At 43.0% G+C, this 17,265-nt stretch overlaps 1 protein-coding gene across 1 annotated transcript in view; it reads left to right on the forward strand.

Annotated features, from left to right (window-relative positions):
* The window catches only part of LOC134463497 (guanine nucleotide-binding protein G(s) subunit alpha-like), a 70,541-nt gene that overhangs the window by 33,090 nt on the left and 20,186 nt on the right, over nucleotides 1-17,265 (forward strand). The window contains exons 7-9 of the mRNA XM_063216693.1: nucleotides 1,333-1,387; nucleotides 1,902-1,975; nucleotides 13,343-13,479. Coding sequence (XP_063072763.1) covers nucleotides 1,333-1,387; nucleotides 1,902-1,975; nucleotides 13,343-13,479 — 266 coding nt within the window. The remainder of the gene's footprint in view (nucleotides 1-1,332; nucleotides 1,388-1,901; nucleotides 1,976-13,342; nucleotides 13,480-17,265) is intronic.

The following is a 17,265-nucleotide window of genomic DNA, read 5'->3' on the forward strand; positions in this document are numbered from 1 at the left end:
CACTTCACATAATTAAAAAAGAACTATTGTTGTTAATGACCACACCCTGGGTCCTATTTGACAGGTACGACTGAAACCAGGAAAGGGCAGTACCTTGAAGGTTAATGTGTTTCTCAAGGCGACTAAGGAGTACATTATGATCTATGGTGTCATGCTGCACTTAAATCAAGAAGGAGAAGGAGAGATGCTTGGCCAGAGTCATTAGCAAGTAACAGGTCATTTGTGACTCTGATCAGGGCAGTTTCTGTGGAATGCCCAGATCGAAAGACGGACTGAAATTTAGCAAACAGGTTGTTTTTGGGTCAGATTTGAGGTGAGCTGATCTACAACTATCCTTTCAAGAACTTTGGACATAAAAGGAAGATTGGACACTGGTCTATAATTTTGCAGCTTTTGTGGGTCTAAATGTGGCTATTTAAGTAATGGCTTAATAACTGCTGACTTGAAGGCGGCTGGAACAGCGCCTGTTGAGAGAGACATGTTGATGATGGAGAGAAATGAGTTACATAAGATAATGGAACAATTATTTTAGCAGACTAGATGGTAGTGGTTCCAACATCCATGTCCATGTTGACTTCACGGTTAAGTTAAACAATGGTGTAAAACATTAATGAGAGGATACCTCCAGTATCGTGCGAAGTGCTCCAGTTGTCCTGAAGCAAGTATATGCACTCGGTCACACAAGATTTAATAGTTTTAGGCACACAGCAAGCATGTCTCTGGGCTTCGTCGAATGGCCACGCGAGTGGCAAACCCCATAGTGCGACGTCTCATTCCTCTCCCTCAGACAGCTGGGATTGCACCTGTAGTTCTCTTTCAGTTGACTCCCTCTCTACACACACACACACACACACACACACACACACACACACACACACACACACACACACACACACACACACACACACACACACACACACACAGGTTAGTCATCGGTTAACAGTTAGGGCGTCAAAACTTGTAGCCTAATGGTTGCCATTCAACTCCCAACCCACTAGCTTGGTAGGGAAGAGTAATTAACCAATGCTCTCCCCCACCTGACTCCCTTGCACGGGTGAGGCATGAATGCAATATCGTTGTGTGCAGTGAGAGCTGAGTGCTGTGGAGTGTTGTGTCAAAATTACAATGGGAGTTTCCCAGGTGGACTTTCACACACACTCAAACACGCACACACACACGCACACACACACACACACACACACACACACACACACACACACACACACACACACACACACACACGTGAATACACACTTATACAGGCACACACACACACACACACTCACCGCTGCCCTGTGTGCTGAGTTCTTCTCTGCTCTGCTCCTCTCTTAGTTTCCTTGACAGGATCGACATTGTGAAGCAGAATGACTACACACCCACAGACCAGGTAACACACACACACACACACACACACACACACACACACACACACACACACACACACACACACACACACACACACACACACACACACATATTCACACACACACACACACACACACACACACACACACACACACACACACACACACACACACACACACAGGGCAGTCATTGCTAAGCGGTTAGGGCGTCAGACTTGTAGTCCAAGAGTTGCCATTTGACTTCCAACACGCCGGTGCGGGGAGTAATTAACCAGTGCTCCCACCCATCCTGGGGCTGTTCCGTTGCACGGGTGAAGCATAAATGCAATTTTCTTGTGTGCAGTGAGAACTGTGTGCTGTAGAACCCTGTGTCACAGCTTGTGTCAACCCTCTTCATTGGCACACTACTCGTTTGAACACGTGTGTGTGTGTGTGTGTGTGTGTGTGTGTGTGTGTGTGTGTGTGTGTGTGTGTGTGTGTGTGTGTGTGTGTGTGTGTGTGTGTGTGTGTGTGTGTGTGTATTTGTTTGAATTCTAGGATCTTCTGAGATGCAGAGCTCGCACTTCTGGAATCAATGAGATGGGATTCCAAGTAGACGAAGTCTGGTTTTGGTGAGTCCATTACTGATAACCATTGATATTATATTATCATTATTCCAATTCTAAGACATAATAGGAAAATTAAGTTTACAGGTTACAACGAAAATGTAATTTCATTAAAAACTGTATCTAAACAGCAGTGTGGCAGTGAACACAATAAATGTGCAGAAAATGCAAGCATGGAAACATTTGAGTCTGCCGACGTGTATTTACATTCTGTGGAGAAACCAGGCTACACTACAGTAGTCAGACTGCAGGCATTGTGCCGTGAGTGTATAACTGATGCATTGTTTCTTTGCTTCTTACTAATTCAGTAGCTATATTTATTTACACACACTAGAAAGAAAGCATTGACATTGTATTTAACAGAATATTAACAAGTTTGCTCTTGCAAACTACCAGCACTGTGCTGCCATGAGAACAAGGAAGTAGCTGAGACGACTAAGAGTAGGGGACATGCAGCTGGGTGATGCAATGAATTGGAGGAGTAAGGGGAGGTGGTGGGACAATTCGGACAGCCTTCGCGCATGACAGATGAGGTGAAGGAGGGAAGGCCAGAGCTAGTAATGACAGCTGTCAATCACTCTTGGACTTCCTCCAGAACTACGTTTATACATAAAACAACATTAATGTCGTTAATTTTTATAATGCAGTAATTTGCAGTGCAATTAATTAATCTAATAAATTAACGCATTAAAGTGACCACCCTAATATTTTTAATAATCTTGTAATATTCTTTTTCATTCCTTTAACTCATAACTGTAGTACTTCACAACTCATCATCACTGTACCCCAGTAATTCCCTCTTCATAAATATGACTCTTTACCACTTGTACATGTATACTCTTCTATTTCTTCCAAACTCCAATTTAATCCTTAACTCAATTATTTCCAATAGCCCCACTTATATATGTTTTAGGGCTGGGCAATAGCGTTAACTATTGAGATCCATATCGCCCGACGCTTAACGCAGCAGGTTTTTTTTTTTTTTAAATGTAAAGCCTTTTATGACCGTCGTTCTTTACTTTTATTTTGAAAGTGTCAGCGCACTATCAGAGAAAAAGACAACAGGGTGTAGAAAAGTAGGCAAAACAAAATAGGCATAGCTAGAAGGACGTCAACGTAATGGACATTTTCTGTACACATACTCTGTAGACCTACACTGAACCCTGCTCATGTCGAAAACTACAGACCTGTCTCACTGCTTCCCTTCCTATCCAAGACGCTAGAAAGGGCAGTTGCAAAGCAGGTCACCAACTTCCTAAACCAGAACGGATTACTGGACCCAAAACAATCTGGTTTCAGAAGTGGACATTCAACTGAAACTGCGTTACTCTCAGTGACTGAAGCTCTAAGGACTGCAAGAACGGAAGGACTATCCTCGGTCCTCATACTGCTAGACCTGTCTGCAGCCTTTGACACAGTCAACCACAAGATCCTCCTGAGGATACTCAGAGCCATGGGAATCACAGGCGTTGTCCACTCATGGTTCAACTCCTACCTCTCTGGACGCACCTTCAGTGTGTCATGGCAAGGGAAGCTGTCTACGACTCACACCCTCTCCACAGGCGTACCCCAAGGATCAGTGCTGGGACCCCTTCTGTTTGCAATATACACCTCCTCCCTGGGACGTGTCATTCAAACACATGGGTTCTCCTACCACTGCTATGCTGACGACACCCAGATGTACCTGTCGTTCCGTCCAGAGGACACCACGGTTTCGGAACGCATCTCTGCCTGCCTCACCGACTTGTCAACATGAATGAAGGACCACCACCTACAGCTGAACCTGGCCAAGACAGAGCTCCTGGTGATCCCAGCTAAAGAGTCGCTCAGTCACAACATCAACCTCAAGATAGGCTCCACCATCGTGACCCCAAACAAAGTCGCCAAAAACCTCGGCGTCATGATTGATGATGAGCTGTCGTGCTCCAACTACATCAACTCGGTCACCCGGACCTGTCAAATCCAGATGTCCAACGTACGGAATATCAGACCTGTGCTGACACAATATTCTACACAACGACTGGTCCAGGCCACGGTCCTGTCCCGCGTTGACTACTGCAACTCACTCATGACAGGTCTACCTGCTTGTGCGCTAAAGCCTCTGCAGATGATCCAGAATGCGGCGGCACGGTTGATTTTCAATCAACCCAAAAGGACCCATGTTACTCCTCTATTTATTGAGTTGCACTGGTTACCGATTGCCGCCCGGATCAAGCACAAGGCATTGACCCTTGCCTACAAAACCATCACAGGAACGGCCCCAGCTTATCTGAAGGACCTACTAACGCCTTATGTTACTGGAAGAGAACACTAGCACAAGCCGTCTGGCTCTGCCATCCAGTCGCTCTAGGTACTCCCAGTCAAGACTGTTCTCCTTTGTGGTACCGAAGTGGTGGAACAGTCTCCCAGAGGCAGCAAGACTGAGCTGATCTCTTGCAGCTTTCAAGAAACAACTAAACTTTGGATGAACAGCACCGGCTAAAGTAACGTTAGCATGCACAACGCCAAAGTGAAGGAAAAGAGCGGCGCATGGACCTGATGTACCAGTTCAGGTAAGACCAGTTTCCTATGTGTGTGAAGCCTGTGTTTGTGAGACCCGTGGGGGGAGAGAGAATCCTCCGTGATTCTGTCCGGTGTGGTAGCTTTTGTGATGGGCACCGGATTCTCATGTGCCCGGTAACTGTTTGTAAAGTTGAGTACAGGGTACCGTTGAGGTAAATCAAATATACCCGTGTAACTACAAGACTCTGATTTAATTCCAAGGTGTAGGCATAACAGAAATGACAGTCCCAAAATATTTGGTGACCATATCGAAGCTTGTGTAATATCTGTTTACGTTGACATTCGCTTCCTGCCACACCTTTGTCCCACATCGCTTGCCGTAGCCTCGTACAAGTAGATGTAGGCCTACATTTGCACGAGAATCCAGTGCGTATCACAAAAGCCATCACACCGGTTTGTTCGCCGTGGTGCTCAGCGGTCTATATGACACCATGTTACAGGCTACTGGTTCACCAGGATACTCTTTTCCCATCTCCTCTCCTCTTCTCTCTTCTCCTCTCCCTCTCCTCTCCTTGAGCTCCTCTCCACTCCTCCTTTCTCCTCTCATCTCCTCTCTCTTCTCCTCCCCTCTCCTCTTCTCCTCTCCCCTCCCCTTCTCTCCTCTCCTCTCCTCTCCTCTCCTCTCCTCTCCTCTCCTCTCCTCTCCTCTGCTGTCCACATTGGTGCTGAGTGGTTTATGTGAGACCACTGTTTGAATCCTGTGTGTGTGTGTGTGTGTGTGTGTGTGTGTGTGTGTGTGTGTGTGTGTGTGTGTGTGTGTGTGTGTGTGTGTGTGTGTGAGAGAGAGAGAGAGGGAGAGAGAGAGAGATCTAATAGCATTTTCTCTGCGGAAATGCAGTATGTCAAAATATGTAGGCCTACCTTATGTTAAGAAAGCTGCTACGACATATGGAACTTGTCGGTAGGCCTATTTGGCAATTATTTATTTGAAAATCTGATATTGAAAAAGTTGCCTCACCAGCCATAAATCCCAGCGCACGTCACTGGCATACACCTTGTTATGCTGTGTATCAGCTGTCATTCAATAATGGCACGCAAACTTAAGCCGGGCATACACTGTGCGATATTTTCACTCGTGGGTCTTAAGCTTCTGCTCACACTGCACGACGGAATTTCACTGTTTACATTACAAGTTCACAACTCACGACTCACATCCTCACACTACAAGAGCCGACAGTCGGATGCGAGCGAAATGCTTCCACCGTACGCATACGACGTGACAGGCATGTTTCCCCGGTCTGTAGAGGAGGGAACATGCGCACCTGGGGTGCAGATGAGGTCGCGCTCAACAGCGAATCGCACGGCCCTATTAATTTGTGCATGTGAAGTGTCAAATCGGGTCGTATCACTGCTTTAACTGTGCGATTTACGCACGAGGCACGACCCGGATTTCAAACAGTTTTGATTTTCTTGCGACCCTGCGAGGTGAGGCGAAATCGTGAGGCGAAATAGCTTGTCGTTACCCCATGTAGGCCTACACTGCACAATGCGAGACTCACGATTGACCTGCGATTGAGCAAGAAATCCGTCCGACTCTCAAAAGGTTGTGCGAGTGCCAAATCGGGGCAAAATCGGGCAAAAGTCGCACAGTGTAAGCCCAGCTTAACAGTGCACATAGCTGTCTGATGAAGCCCCAATCAAAAAGCCGACCACGAGAAATAAAAGTCATCAGGCAACGTTTTGATTCTACATCTGCGTGCGCGTGCAGGCGCTTGCTCACTGCGGAGGCTGTGTACATCAGTGTTTCTTAACTGGGGTGCCACGGAAACGTGGCTGATGAATAAATTATGTAATAGAATAGATATTTGTCTAAATTAATAAATTAGTGCTTAGTCAGTGGAATCTTTCATCTGCCATTCATGCGCAATAAAGTAAATTTAGGTCACCATCTCCAAATGTGTTACTTTTCTAAGCTTGTGTGGTATCGGATGTGATGCCATGTTACGGCTTGTTGGTTTGGGGTGCCTTTAAATTTTTCATGAATTGAAACGGTGTCTCGCCTAAAAAAAGGTTGAGAAACACTGGTCTAGGCTAAATCATCGCGCAGCACAAACCAGGCTTCAGGGCACAGTTGAAAAATCAGCAGTAAAAGAATTCATCTTTCACCGACGCTTCCTTGCTTCTAACTTCTGCGCATCACATAGTATTCACCATTCATATCTGCATCAACATGATATGATTTCGCGAGCCCCTTACCCGAAATGGGCAACCTCACGTCGTCAGCGTTTAAGTTAGCCTATTGTTTGTCACGTCAACGTTATTGTTTTGAAAGATGTAGCTTAATTGCTGCCAACAGCCAGTCAATTAGTTTCTAGTCGCTGAAACACCTTAACCCTATCCAGACCGGTGGAGGGCTAAAAGTGCCCACACCCACTTTGATGTTGTATAACTCCTGAATGACTTAAGCTATGACTACGAAACTTGGTGACTTGTCCTAAAATTAAGTTGGCTACAATGTGATACCAAAAGTTTAGGTTTATCATTTTTGTTGTTGCCATGGCAAAGGTTTTCTGACAGGTACATCTTACCAAAAATCACTGATCTAAGTCTCATCAGTGTACCCTCCTTATTGTATACTACTCATGGTATAGTTGTTCCATTCCATTACCTAACTTTACCTAATATAATATTGGTTTAATTAATAATCATTAATTTATGCTAATTTGATGACATAATCGCATGTAAAATCAAATAGCTACTTTTATCTTTACCAATACACATTTCACCTCATTTTTTCCTTCTTTTTATTTCTCATTGCTTCTTGTCTAATGTAGATCATGCCCTGCAAATTTGATAATAATGTTTCCTGTTGTTGAGGGCTGACTTCTTGCTGCAATGTTATAAGAAACTGAAGCCGCTTTGCTATATCTACGGTGTGGTTTTGTGACATAATTTTTCACATTTTTTGACATTTTCTTAAGCATCAAAAACACTTGAGAACATTTGGAGTGGTTTGATGCACATATTAACTGAAATTGATGTGCATTACCCAAGTTAGATGGAAAATACATTACGGCGACTTTTTGGGCAATAAAATCAGGAAATGATGTCATAATGACGTCATAATACCCAATAATGACACCAAACTGATGTCAATCATAGATTCTTGGCTGAAGATCATATCCTCCAAGTTTGGTGGTCATACGCCATTCGGTTCCTAAGTTATGAGGTGGGGGTCAAAAGAGCCTCCCCCCCGGTCCCAGGAATGCTAAAAAAGCCCGGTCTGGATAGGGTTAAATAACTGCGACAGATGAGAGAGACAAGGAGGGAGAGTGCATGGTAACTCCACTCTCTTTGACACAGAGAGATGGAGGGGCATATTTCCCAGTCAGACACACGTCTGCCTGTTGCCTGTTCATTTCAAGTGGCAGTGTTTTGTTTCTTGTAGGCCCATGTAGAGTATCCTAATTTGAGTTTCTAATATTTCAGTTTCAGTTCAATTTTAAATAACCTAGTTGTACAGATGGCGTAACTTCAATCTGCTCATTACCGTGCCGTGCCGCGGCAGCGCACCGTGATCATTACACCCTGTGGCCATTCGGAATGCGGGGGGCAGTATAGCACTGCTTTTGCAGAGCAGTGTCTGCCTGTGCTTGTGCGTCTGTCTGTGTTTCCGTGCTTGTCCATCACCCAGTTTTAGTAGTAGTAGAAATACAGTCGGCAAATTGCATGTTTTATTTAGCATTGGGCATTTGATAATAACACAAGTGTGAGCCCTAAACAAGACCACCATGTGAATTTGAATTTTTTTTCTGTCTTGCATTCACCGTCTCCCAATCCGTCCCTAACTTATTTCGGCACTATTCATGTCAGGAACGGGTATCCTCAGGATACAGAGTTTGCATACCTACAATTTGAACCGGTAAAGACAATTAAAACCGAGTCAATCAGACAGGAACACCATTGTAATTAAGTGTGTCCCGTAACGCCAGCATGAGAGAGATCGAATTTTAAATTTGGCGGCGACATTCTGTTGCACAGGAACACCATTGTAATTAAGTGTGTCCCGTAACGCCAGCATGAGAGAGATCGAATTTTAAATTTGGCGACGACATTCTGTTGCAAGTAACATTGGGCATTTGATAATAACACACGCGTGAGCCCTAAACAAGACCGCCAGTCGACGGTGTTTTGTTTTTATTATTCTGCATTCATGCCAGGAATGGATATCCTCAGGATAGGCCTAATAGGTTGAAGATGGGTTTTTTTTAATTATTATTATTAGTGCTTGTGAACACTTGTGAACTATGACTCCTTCTTCGGAGGCTGGATAACCTGTCACACCACGATGTGTCACAAAAGGCTGTGCACTGCCTTTTCTTTTTTAAAAACACAGCAGTCGTATGATAAGTGTTTCCCAACCACTGTGCCATGGCACACTAGTGCCGTGGGAAATTCTTTTTTTTTTTGCTTAGGCCTATTTTTTTTTCGAATTCATTAATTAATAATTGTTAAGGCGGCTACAGAGTATAATTTGTTTTCATTATTTCATAATTTTTGTTGGTGGTAGGCCTATATAGGCTACTATATAGGCTATTTTTAATTAGGCTATTTGAATGATTCAACCAACCGCCCGAATTTAATTAAAATATTTGGCTATAGGCTACTTTCGATTCGATTGTGTGTGCTCTTCTTAAAACCTGATTTTAATATGGCAACCAAGCATGAGAGAGAGAGAGAGAGAGAGAGAGAGCGAGCGAGCTCTTTTGTGTGCGTGTGGGGGTTTAATCACCCCCTCCCCCACAGACAAACATTCATACCGTTACACAGTTGAAGACTGTATCAGTTAACATCTATGTAAGCGCCCCTCCAAGCGTCTGCCTGTGTGCGTCTGTTTGTGCTTCCGTGCTTGTCCATCCCCCAGTTTTAGTAGTAGTAGAAATACAGTCAGCAAATTGCATGTTTTATTTAGCATTGGGCATTTGATAGGGCATTTGATAACAACACAAGTGTGAGCCCTAAACAAGACCACCATGTGAATTTAAACTCGACTTTTTTCTGTCTTTCATTCACCATCTCCCAATCCAGTTTGCATAGGCCTACCTACAATTAAATAAAATAAAAAAGACGGTTTTTTTTTTTATTATTATTATTATTAGTGCTTGTGAACACTTGTGAACTATGACTCCTTCGGAGGCTGGATAACCTGTCACACCACGAGCTCTTTTGTGTGCGTGTAGGGGTTTAATCACCCTCTCCCCCACAGACAAACATTCATAGCGTCACACAGTTGAAGACTGTAGTCAGTTGACATTTATGTAAGCGCCCCTCCAAGCCGTGTGAGTTTAACAGTTTGCGGCCAAGAGTTTTTTTCACGAGCGCGCGCACGCACGCACGCACACACACACACACACACACACACACACACACACACACACACACACACACACGAGAGATGCAAGGCAGAGTATGGATATTGTTTCAAAAGTTAGAATGTTTATTTGAATGTTTGAATGTTTATTTAACTATGCCTAAACATAAATCCTTACAAAGTCTTTTAAGTGTCCAGGTGTAGGCCTAGCCTAGCCTACTTATGTCCTTACTCCCGTGTCCATACTGTAAATCCCATGGTGCAAAAAGTGCAGTTGGCTAGTGACTCAACAAGGGTGCAGCAACGCAGTCTGGTCTTGATTCAGAATTCACCCAGGACAAAGGCGGCATTCAAAAAAATCTAAGTAGGCTATGCCTAAAAATAAATCCTTACAAAGTCTTTTAAGTGTCCAGTCACCTGGATAGGCCTACAGTCATCGACCAAATCATCGATCTAGGTGGTGAGCCCACTGGTAGGTGAAGGGAAACAGCGCACTACTGCCGAGTCGCAGGAGACACAGCGAAAGGGACGGAACGCAATTCTGGTTAAGCCGGGCAGAAAGGATGTTTTCTGCTGTCTTTATCTGCAGTGTAGCCTACATTAGGCAACTTGTAAAGGCTGCTGTGTAGGCATTGTCTACTAAAACTCTGTAGGCCTACTTGTAAAATAAATTTACACTCTTACTGAAATTTCAAGTTTAGCCTACGTTTATTTGTTTATACACAGAATTAAAAATCAATACAATAAAAACAATATGAGGTAATAAAAGAGTATGACGTGTGTGCATCCGTTTTTTTGTTCAACATTGTTCAACATTGTCATAAGATGGTGCGGAGAACCAGGTAAAGACCACAAATGCCCAGACGCTAACCAGACATGGATACCAAATTATTTCTATTTATTTATTATATTTTTAGGCTTAAACATATGTTAGCCTACTAAATATTGAAAGAAGGAAAAGAAAAGACAGACACGTCGAGGCTACTGGTCGTAGCCTATTACAGCAAATCGAACATGCGCTTTATGCACACATAGCAATAAAGTAGTGAAAGGAATTCAACTTCGGAGCGCAGTGGGTTTCGTGGGTCCGGGGGGATGGTGATGGCACGTTTGGTGTCTTTCCACCACCCCTGCACGGAGAGTGCATGGATGGAAAGCATATCCATAAAGCATCTGCATTCCTTCTGGAAGAATTAGGCTACAAAGAGCTGGTTACAATTTCAGTAGGCTATTATTTCCATAAAGGAATCGAATAATTGTCATAACAAATGTTGCGGTTTCAGTCAAATAGCTCATATTAAGTGGAGGACGAGTAATATTTCATAAGCATATTTTAGTTCATATATTATGTAATTCATTCTGCAAAAATGAGTATATTTTTCTCTCAAAAAATGACATTGGTTTCAATGAGGGCACTCTTGTTCTGGCAGGGACTCGCTTTTCGGCACGACAGTCACATTCAGGCTACCACAATAAGATGAGCACAAAAATGACTGAGTACGCGCCTTTCAATGGGCGGCTAAATATGCCTGTTGCATAGCGTAATTATTCACACATCACGTCAACTTCAAGTCACAAATTAGTAGTCCCTTGCAGTTGACCTATGCCAAATTAACGTCCTCTCCTAGCCTATATGAACACGCGGGTGTGTGTGTGAGTGAGTGAATGAGAGAGAGAGAGAGAGAGAGAGAGAGAGAGAGAGAGAGAATCCCTGGCTGCGCAGACATTGTTTAGTTTAAAAATGTTTTGGCATAGGCATACTTTTTGGGCATAATTTAATGGCATAGGCCTACACTACACTCGGTGCATTGATTAGTCATAGCAAACAGCAAAAATGCAGGTGGGGATGTGACATCTGACACGTGACATCTGTTCTGTTGGTTATGGCTACCAGAGTTCCGCATGTGTGCGCCTGTACCCCGACAGTTGCTTACACTTAATTTGAGCACGAAAACAGCAATATCAATCGCTTGCTAATTTTTGCCAATGTGACAACATTAAATTCATTACGGAAGTGTAGGTTAGGTTATCGCCCCAGCTGTTGGCGATGTAAGATAAATAGCCAACGCTTAAACGCTCAAACGCGGCGCTGTAGGTTACTGCAGTGAGGTTTAGGCCCCCTATTGCACTCTCCGTAATTTTTACCAAACGAAAAAAGTATCCACATCCAGAAAACAAGTTTGAAGTTGCAATATTAGACGTTTCAAATCTTGCGATGCGAGAATCGGTATAGGGGCTTGTGGCTACACTCAATTTAGGTCTACACATAGAGCTTGCACATTAATGGCAATTCATCCGATCATCATTAAAAAAAAGAAAAGAAAATTCATTAGGCTATTTATTCTTTTTATGACTCTTCCTACTTCCTGGAGGTGTTCTCACACAATTTAATTAGGCATGTTGTTATCCGCTGAATCGGTGCGTGCTGGTGAATATGAGCATATTAATATGCCGTCAACATCGTCTAAAATATTCCATATGGTAATAAATGTTGCCAACACATTTGCGCTTCTTCACCACTCTGTGCTATGGTTATCTGATATGGACAAGATAGAGAGAGAGAGTGAGGGAGAGAAAGAGAGAGAGAGAGTGTGTGTGTGTATGTGTATGTATGCATGCGAGCGCCCGTGTGTGTGCGCGTGAGTGAATGTGTATTGAGAGAGAAAGAGAGAGAGAGAGATATCATATATATATATATACAGTTTTTTTTAAATCCTTCTGGATTATGGGTTATTGGGTCATTGATCTCTCAATACAAACCTGAACATGCGCTACCAAGTACAGCAAGCGCTCCCAAGTGCCACCCGGCGGTTGTTTGGGTACACTGCAGCTAGGCCCGGTACGTACCGAGGTGGATGACGTGGCATTACCTCGGTAAAGGGTGTGCATTGTAGGGGGACCAACTGTATGCAATAATTTGTTTCATTAGGCCTACATTGCATAGGACTATAGGCTACTCTATAATTTAGTCTGGTAGTCTCTATGTTGGCAAATAGGCTACATTTCCATTTTGAAAGATATAGGCCTAATATTAGCCGACATACATAGGTTACAGTACTATTCAAAATATGATTATGATTGGTCTACTTCATCTTAAGAAATGTCAATGTAGATCAATGGTTCTCAACCTTTTTTGAACAAATGCCCCCTTAACCTCCTTATAAACCTCTCACACCCCCTTGACCATATCATAAGCCTGCCAACGCCCCCCTTAGTATTGAAAAATAGAATAGCATAATGCTCCCCAATGGGCACTAAGCCCCCCCTCCACTGAGCTGTATCCTTCTGAACGCCCCCCTAGGGCTCCCCAACGCCCCCGTTGAGAAACACTAATGCCGATAGTCTGTTAATAAAGGGGCTAAAATTCCAATTCTTTCTGTGTGTGTGTGTGTGTGTGTGTGTGTGTGTGTGTGTGTGTGTGTGTGTGTGTGTGTGTGTGTGTGTGTGTGTGTGTGTGTGTGTGTGTGTGTGTGTGATCTCTGATGTGTGTGTCTCTGCAGTACTTACGATGTGGATATGAATGATCCCTGGAGGAAATGGATCTCATTCTCTGATTGTGAGTACAAGTGTGGGTGTGTGTGTGTGTGTGTGTGTACAGGGTTGTCTGGTGGTCCGCCATCTACAGCTCGATTGGCAAGCTAAGTGGCTGGAGCATTGTCCTTCTCTTAAAAAACTGTCCTCAGCGTTTAGGGGCATTGTCAGAACAGAAGGAATCATGTTTTGACCCAAGGTAAATTTGTATGTGACTTCAGAGACGCATTATTTGCAACAATGGATTTGACCGATTTCAGCCTTGCTGAGGCACCCTCAGATCACCTATTCTCTGCCAAATTTCACAGCAGGTGCAAGATACTGTGGTTCATAGACCTCTCCAGGTCTTAAGCTAACCATTAGATGTCCAGGTGTTGGATTAGATGTGAAATTTGGCCAAGGATAGGAGGGAGGGATCTGAGGGAGCTTTAACAAGGCTGAAATAGGTCAGATTCATCTTTGCAAATGGCGTGTCTCTGAACCCACATATTAAGTTACCTTGAGCCAAAACTTGTTTCCTAATCTTCTGACAATGCTCCCGAATGCTGACAACTGTTTTTTTTAGAGAAGGACAATGCTCCAGTCACTCAGCTTGGCCAATGAAGGTGTGGATGGAGGACCACCAGATCAATACCCTGACATGCTCAGCCCAAACACCAGGCCCAAACCCCCTTGAAAACCTCTGGAATGTGATCAAGAGGAAGCTGGATGGTCACAATTCTGGCCAAGCTCAGCAACTTCTTGCACCAGTTCTGGAATAAAGTCATCCAAGAACAATGTGAAGGCGTAGCCGCACAAATAGACCAGGCGCGATGCGATTCAAGCGACAGAGTGCAGCAGCAAGCGATACGAGCGATTGAAGAGAGAGTATGTCCGTACAGGCAGAAGGCAAGCATTCAAGCATTCCCATTGGCTGTGGTCACTGACCTCTATACAGTCATTGGCTGTCGCGGCTTGTCGCCGAACCGCGTCATAGAAAGTTGAAAGGATTTCAACTTCAAACTGTCACGCTCGTCGTGCAAATCGCTCTAGTCTCCAGAATTGCTTTTGTCGCGCGACTCAATACAAAGTCAATTACTTCCGTCGCTTGCCTCGCTCTTGTCGCGGTAGGTGTATTTCTGCGGTAATGGGACGCATGCCAAAACGCATGAAAGCTGTGACTACAAATCAGGCCTATTCCACCAAATATTGTTTTCTGAACTCTTCCCAAGTTAATGCATTACTATTATGTTGCTTTTAAATTAATATTAACTTATTTTCTTTGGATTTTTTTTGAGATTTGGAAACATTGCATCTTATTTTCTTTCGAAATTCAGAGGAAATGCTGTTGGTACTTTATAGAATGACACAACAATGTTTGTTTCTCTCAAACCCATACCTATCCATAGCAAAATCAGAAAAACTGAACATTTCGAAGTGGTCTTTCAATTTTTGCGCGCGGCTGTAAATACATTTGTTAGTACCTGGGTAGATGACATGACGTGTAAATTTTGCTGTCGCAGGCTCTTAAAATTAAGTAAATTCATGCTTTCAAAATTGTCAATGCTTTAAATGATTAAACTAATGTCGCAGTTGTGAAAAAGTAATATGTAATAAATCCAGAGCTTAAATAAGTATACTTAATTTTTTAGTCAAATGTCACATTTGTGCTATGGTGTGACTGTCGCAAGCCTGGTTCTCCATATTAAAGCATTTTTAAATAAATAATCAAAGCTCAGTCATTTGTCTAAACAACCCTGGCATGTTTTTCAAGGTGTCTATTTTAGCAAGTGGCAATGCTTAATTTTTTCCCTGTTTTTCTGAGACCGTATGGACTTATGAAACTTTGTTACAGAAAACAATGTCCTGTGGTGTGACATCATATTTTTTGTTAATTCTGTGGATAATTAGCCATTGTTGAAGCTTGATAGTATCTAGGTTTTACTACTAATTAATATTTAAGACCAGATCCAGTACAATAGTTGGAATTCAGAAATGCAAGGTTTATTGGCTTGAGAGAGGAAGAGGTGAGGCCACTAGGCCCCAAAGGCCTGTCCACAGGCCTCCCCACCCCCTCTCTCCAATGAGGTGTTAACGGTACAGGTACAGACAAAGAAGAAGCAAGAAGAAGGGCAGAACAATGCCAGTGGCTGAACTTAAAGACCACCACAGGAAATGAGGTCACATGGAATGATGTCACATACAATGATAGTTTTAGCCAATAGCAATCAGCACCAGTGATTCATAACTATCCCCTAGAGGCTTATTGGGAAATGAACCTTTATTGCCCCTTACAAACTAAGAGAGTTGCTCCTTCATGGATAAAACAATGCATGGACATCCAAATGTAATGTATCAGATTGGGGGCAATATTCAGATTCCGTCAAGCTCCAGCGGTACATAAATTGTGACTTTAGACCCTTAAGAAGCTAATGGCAAGGGTGGATTTTAGGTTTTTCTCTCAGAGTTATTCAATCAATCAATTATGTTTTGCTACCACAAGATGTATTAGTTTTGTAGTCCTTTGGTGTGACAGCCATAAAATACATTTTGACAATAGTGTATATTTTTCATATTTTTTTCTTATGTAGATGTATGAAAATGCATCTTACTAAAGGTGAAATTGTGTTTCAGTTGACAATGACATGGCTTTAAATTAACTCAAAAGCTCAAAAGACCTATGTTGTGATGGTAAAAGTCCTATGGTGTGACACTTTGAAGTATCACACCAAAGGACAAACAGGTCACACCAAAGGACTAGCTATCTGAGAAATAGGTTTTAAAACAACTGGTTGTACATTTTTTGTTTATTTTGTTGTTTGACTAGATAAATATTGTGTATTCAAATTGCTTATTCCTTTATTGGCCATTGGAATTTATACTTTGATGCATTGTTGATGAAAATTTGCTGTTGATTCTAGATACTGTCACAGGATATAAAATGTGGGGGGGGGGGGGTTGTTATGCGGTCCAGTCACCAATAACAATCTCTTTCGTTGTGTTCTTCTGAGTTGTGGAGTGAAATAACTGGATGGCCCTGGGGACAAAGGACTTATGCAGCCTGTCAGTCTTGCAGGGAATGGCGAAGAATCTGTGACTGAACAGACTGAGTGCAAGGGGTGATGGTCATTGTCCATTATAGAGTCCAATCTGCCCAATGTCCTCTTTTCAGCTGTGGTACTAAGAGCCAGTTCTGTGCCAACAACAGATCCTGCTTTCCGAACTAGCTTGTCCAGACGTCCAGCATCTCTCTTCCTATCACTCCCGCCCCAGCATGCCACAGCATATGAAAGCACACTAGCCATGACAGACTGGTAAAACATCTGGAGCAGTCTGTTGCAGACATTAAATTAAGTTTAATAATTAAATGATTAAATGAGTGAGAGAGTATAGAGAAGTATAGATTAATAAAGTATGCTGTGGAGAGCTCAATATAGCATAAATGTGCTGTCCAGCTTGAGATACCAAACAGGCACTGGCCACTACACACTACAGGTTCAATGATGTGACAGTCATAGCATACCTACAAAGAGGGTGAGGTGTGATGGTCATGCCAACGTCACACTTCAGTATGAGTCTTATGAGCTCTGCCGGTTAAATTTAATGACCGCAGGCTGTCATTACGTGTTATGATAGGTTGATAATCTATGGCTTAAAGACTTATAAGCATAAAGTGTAGGTCAATATTGACTACAACATTACATTATGATCAAAAGACAAAATAATCATGTTGATGCATTTTGTTTCAGGCTCAGTTTTGCATTTCTGTCCTTTAGTGTGACATGATGACTGTCCTACAGTGTGACATTTTTAAAACGCTCAAATATTAGTCCGGGAGCCGTGGGGTTGAACCCAGATTTCTTTGATAAAGTTCTTTTTTTTGCTTTATCTGACAGATTTTAGGCAAGTCGTC

Source organism: Engraulis encrasicolus, chromosome 14 (genome assembly GCF_034702125.1).
Source record: "Engraulis encrasicolus isolate BLACKSEA-1 chromosome 14, IST_EnEncr_1.0, whole genome shotgun sequence".
In the NCBI taxonomy this organism is placed as follows: Eukaryota; Metazoa; Chordata; class Actinopteri; order Clupeiformes; family Engraulidae; genus Engraulis; species Engraulis encrasicolus.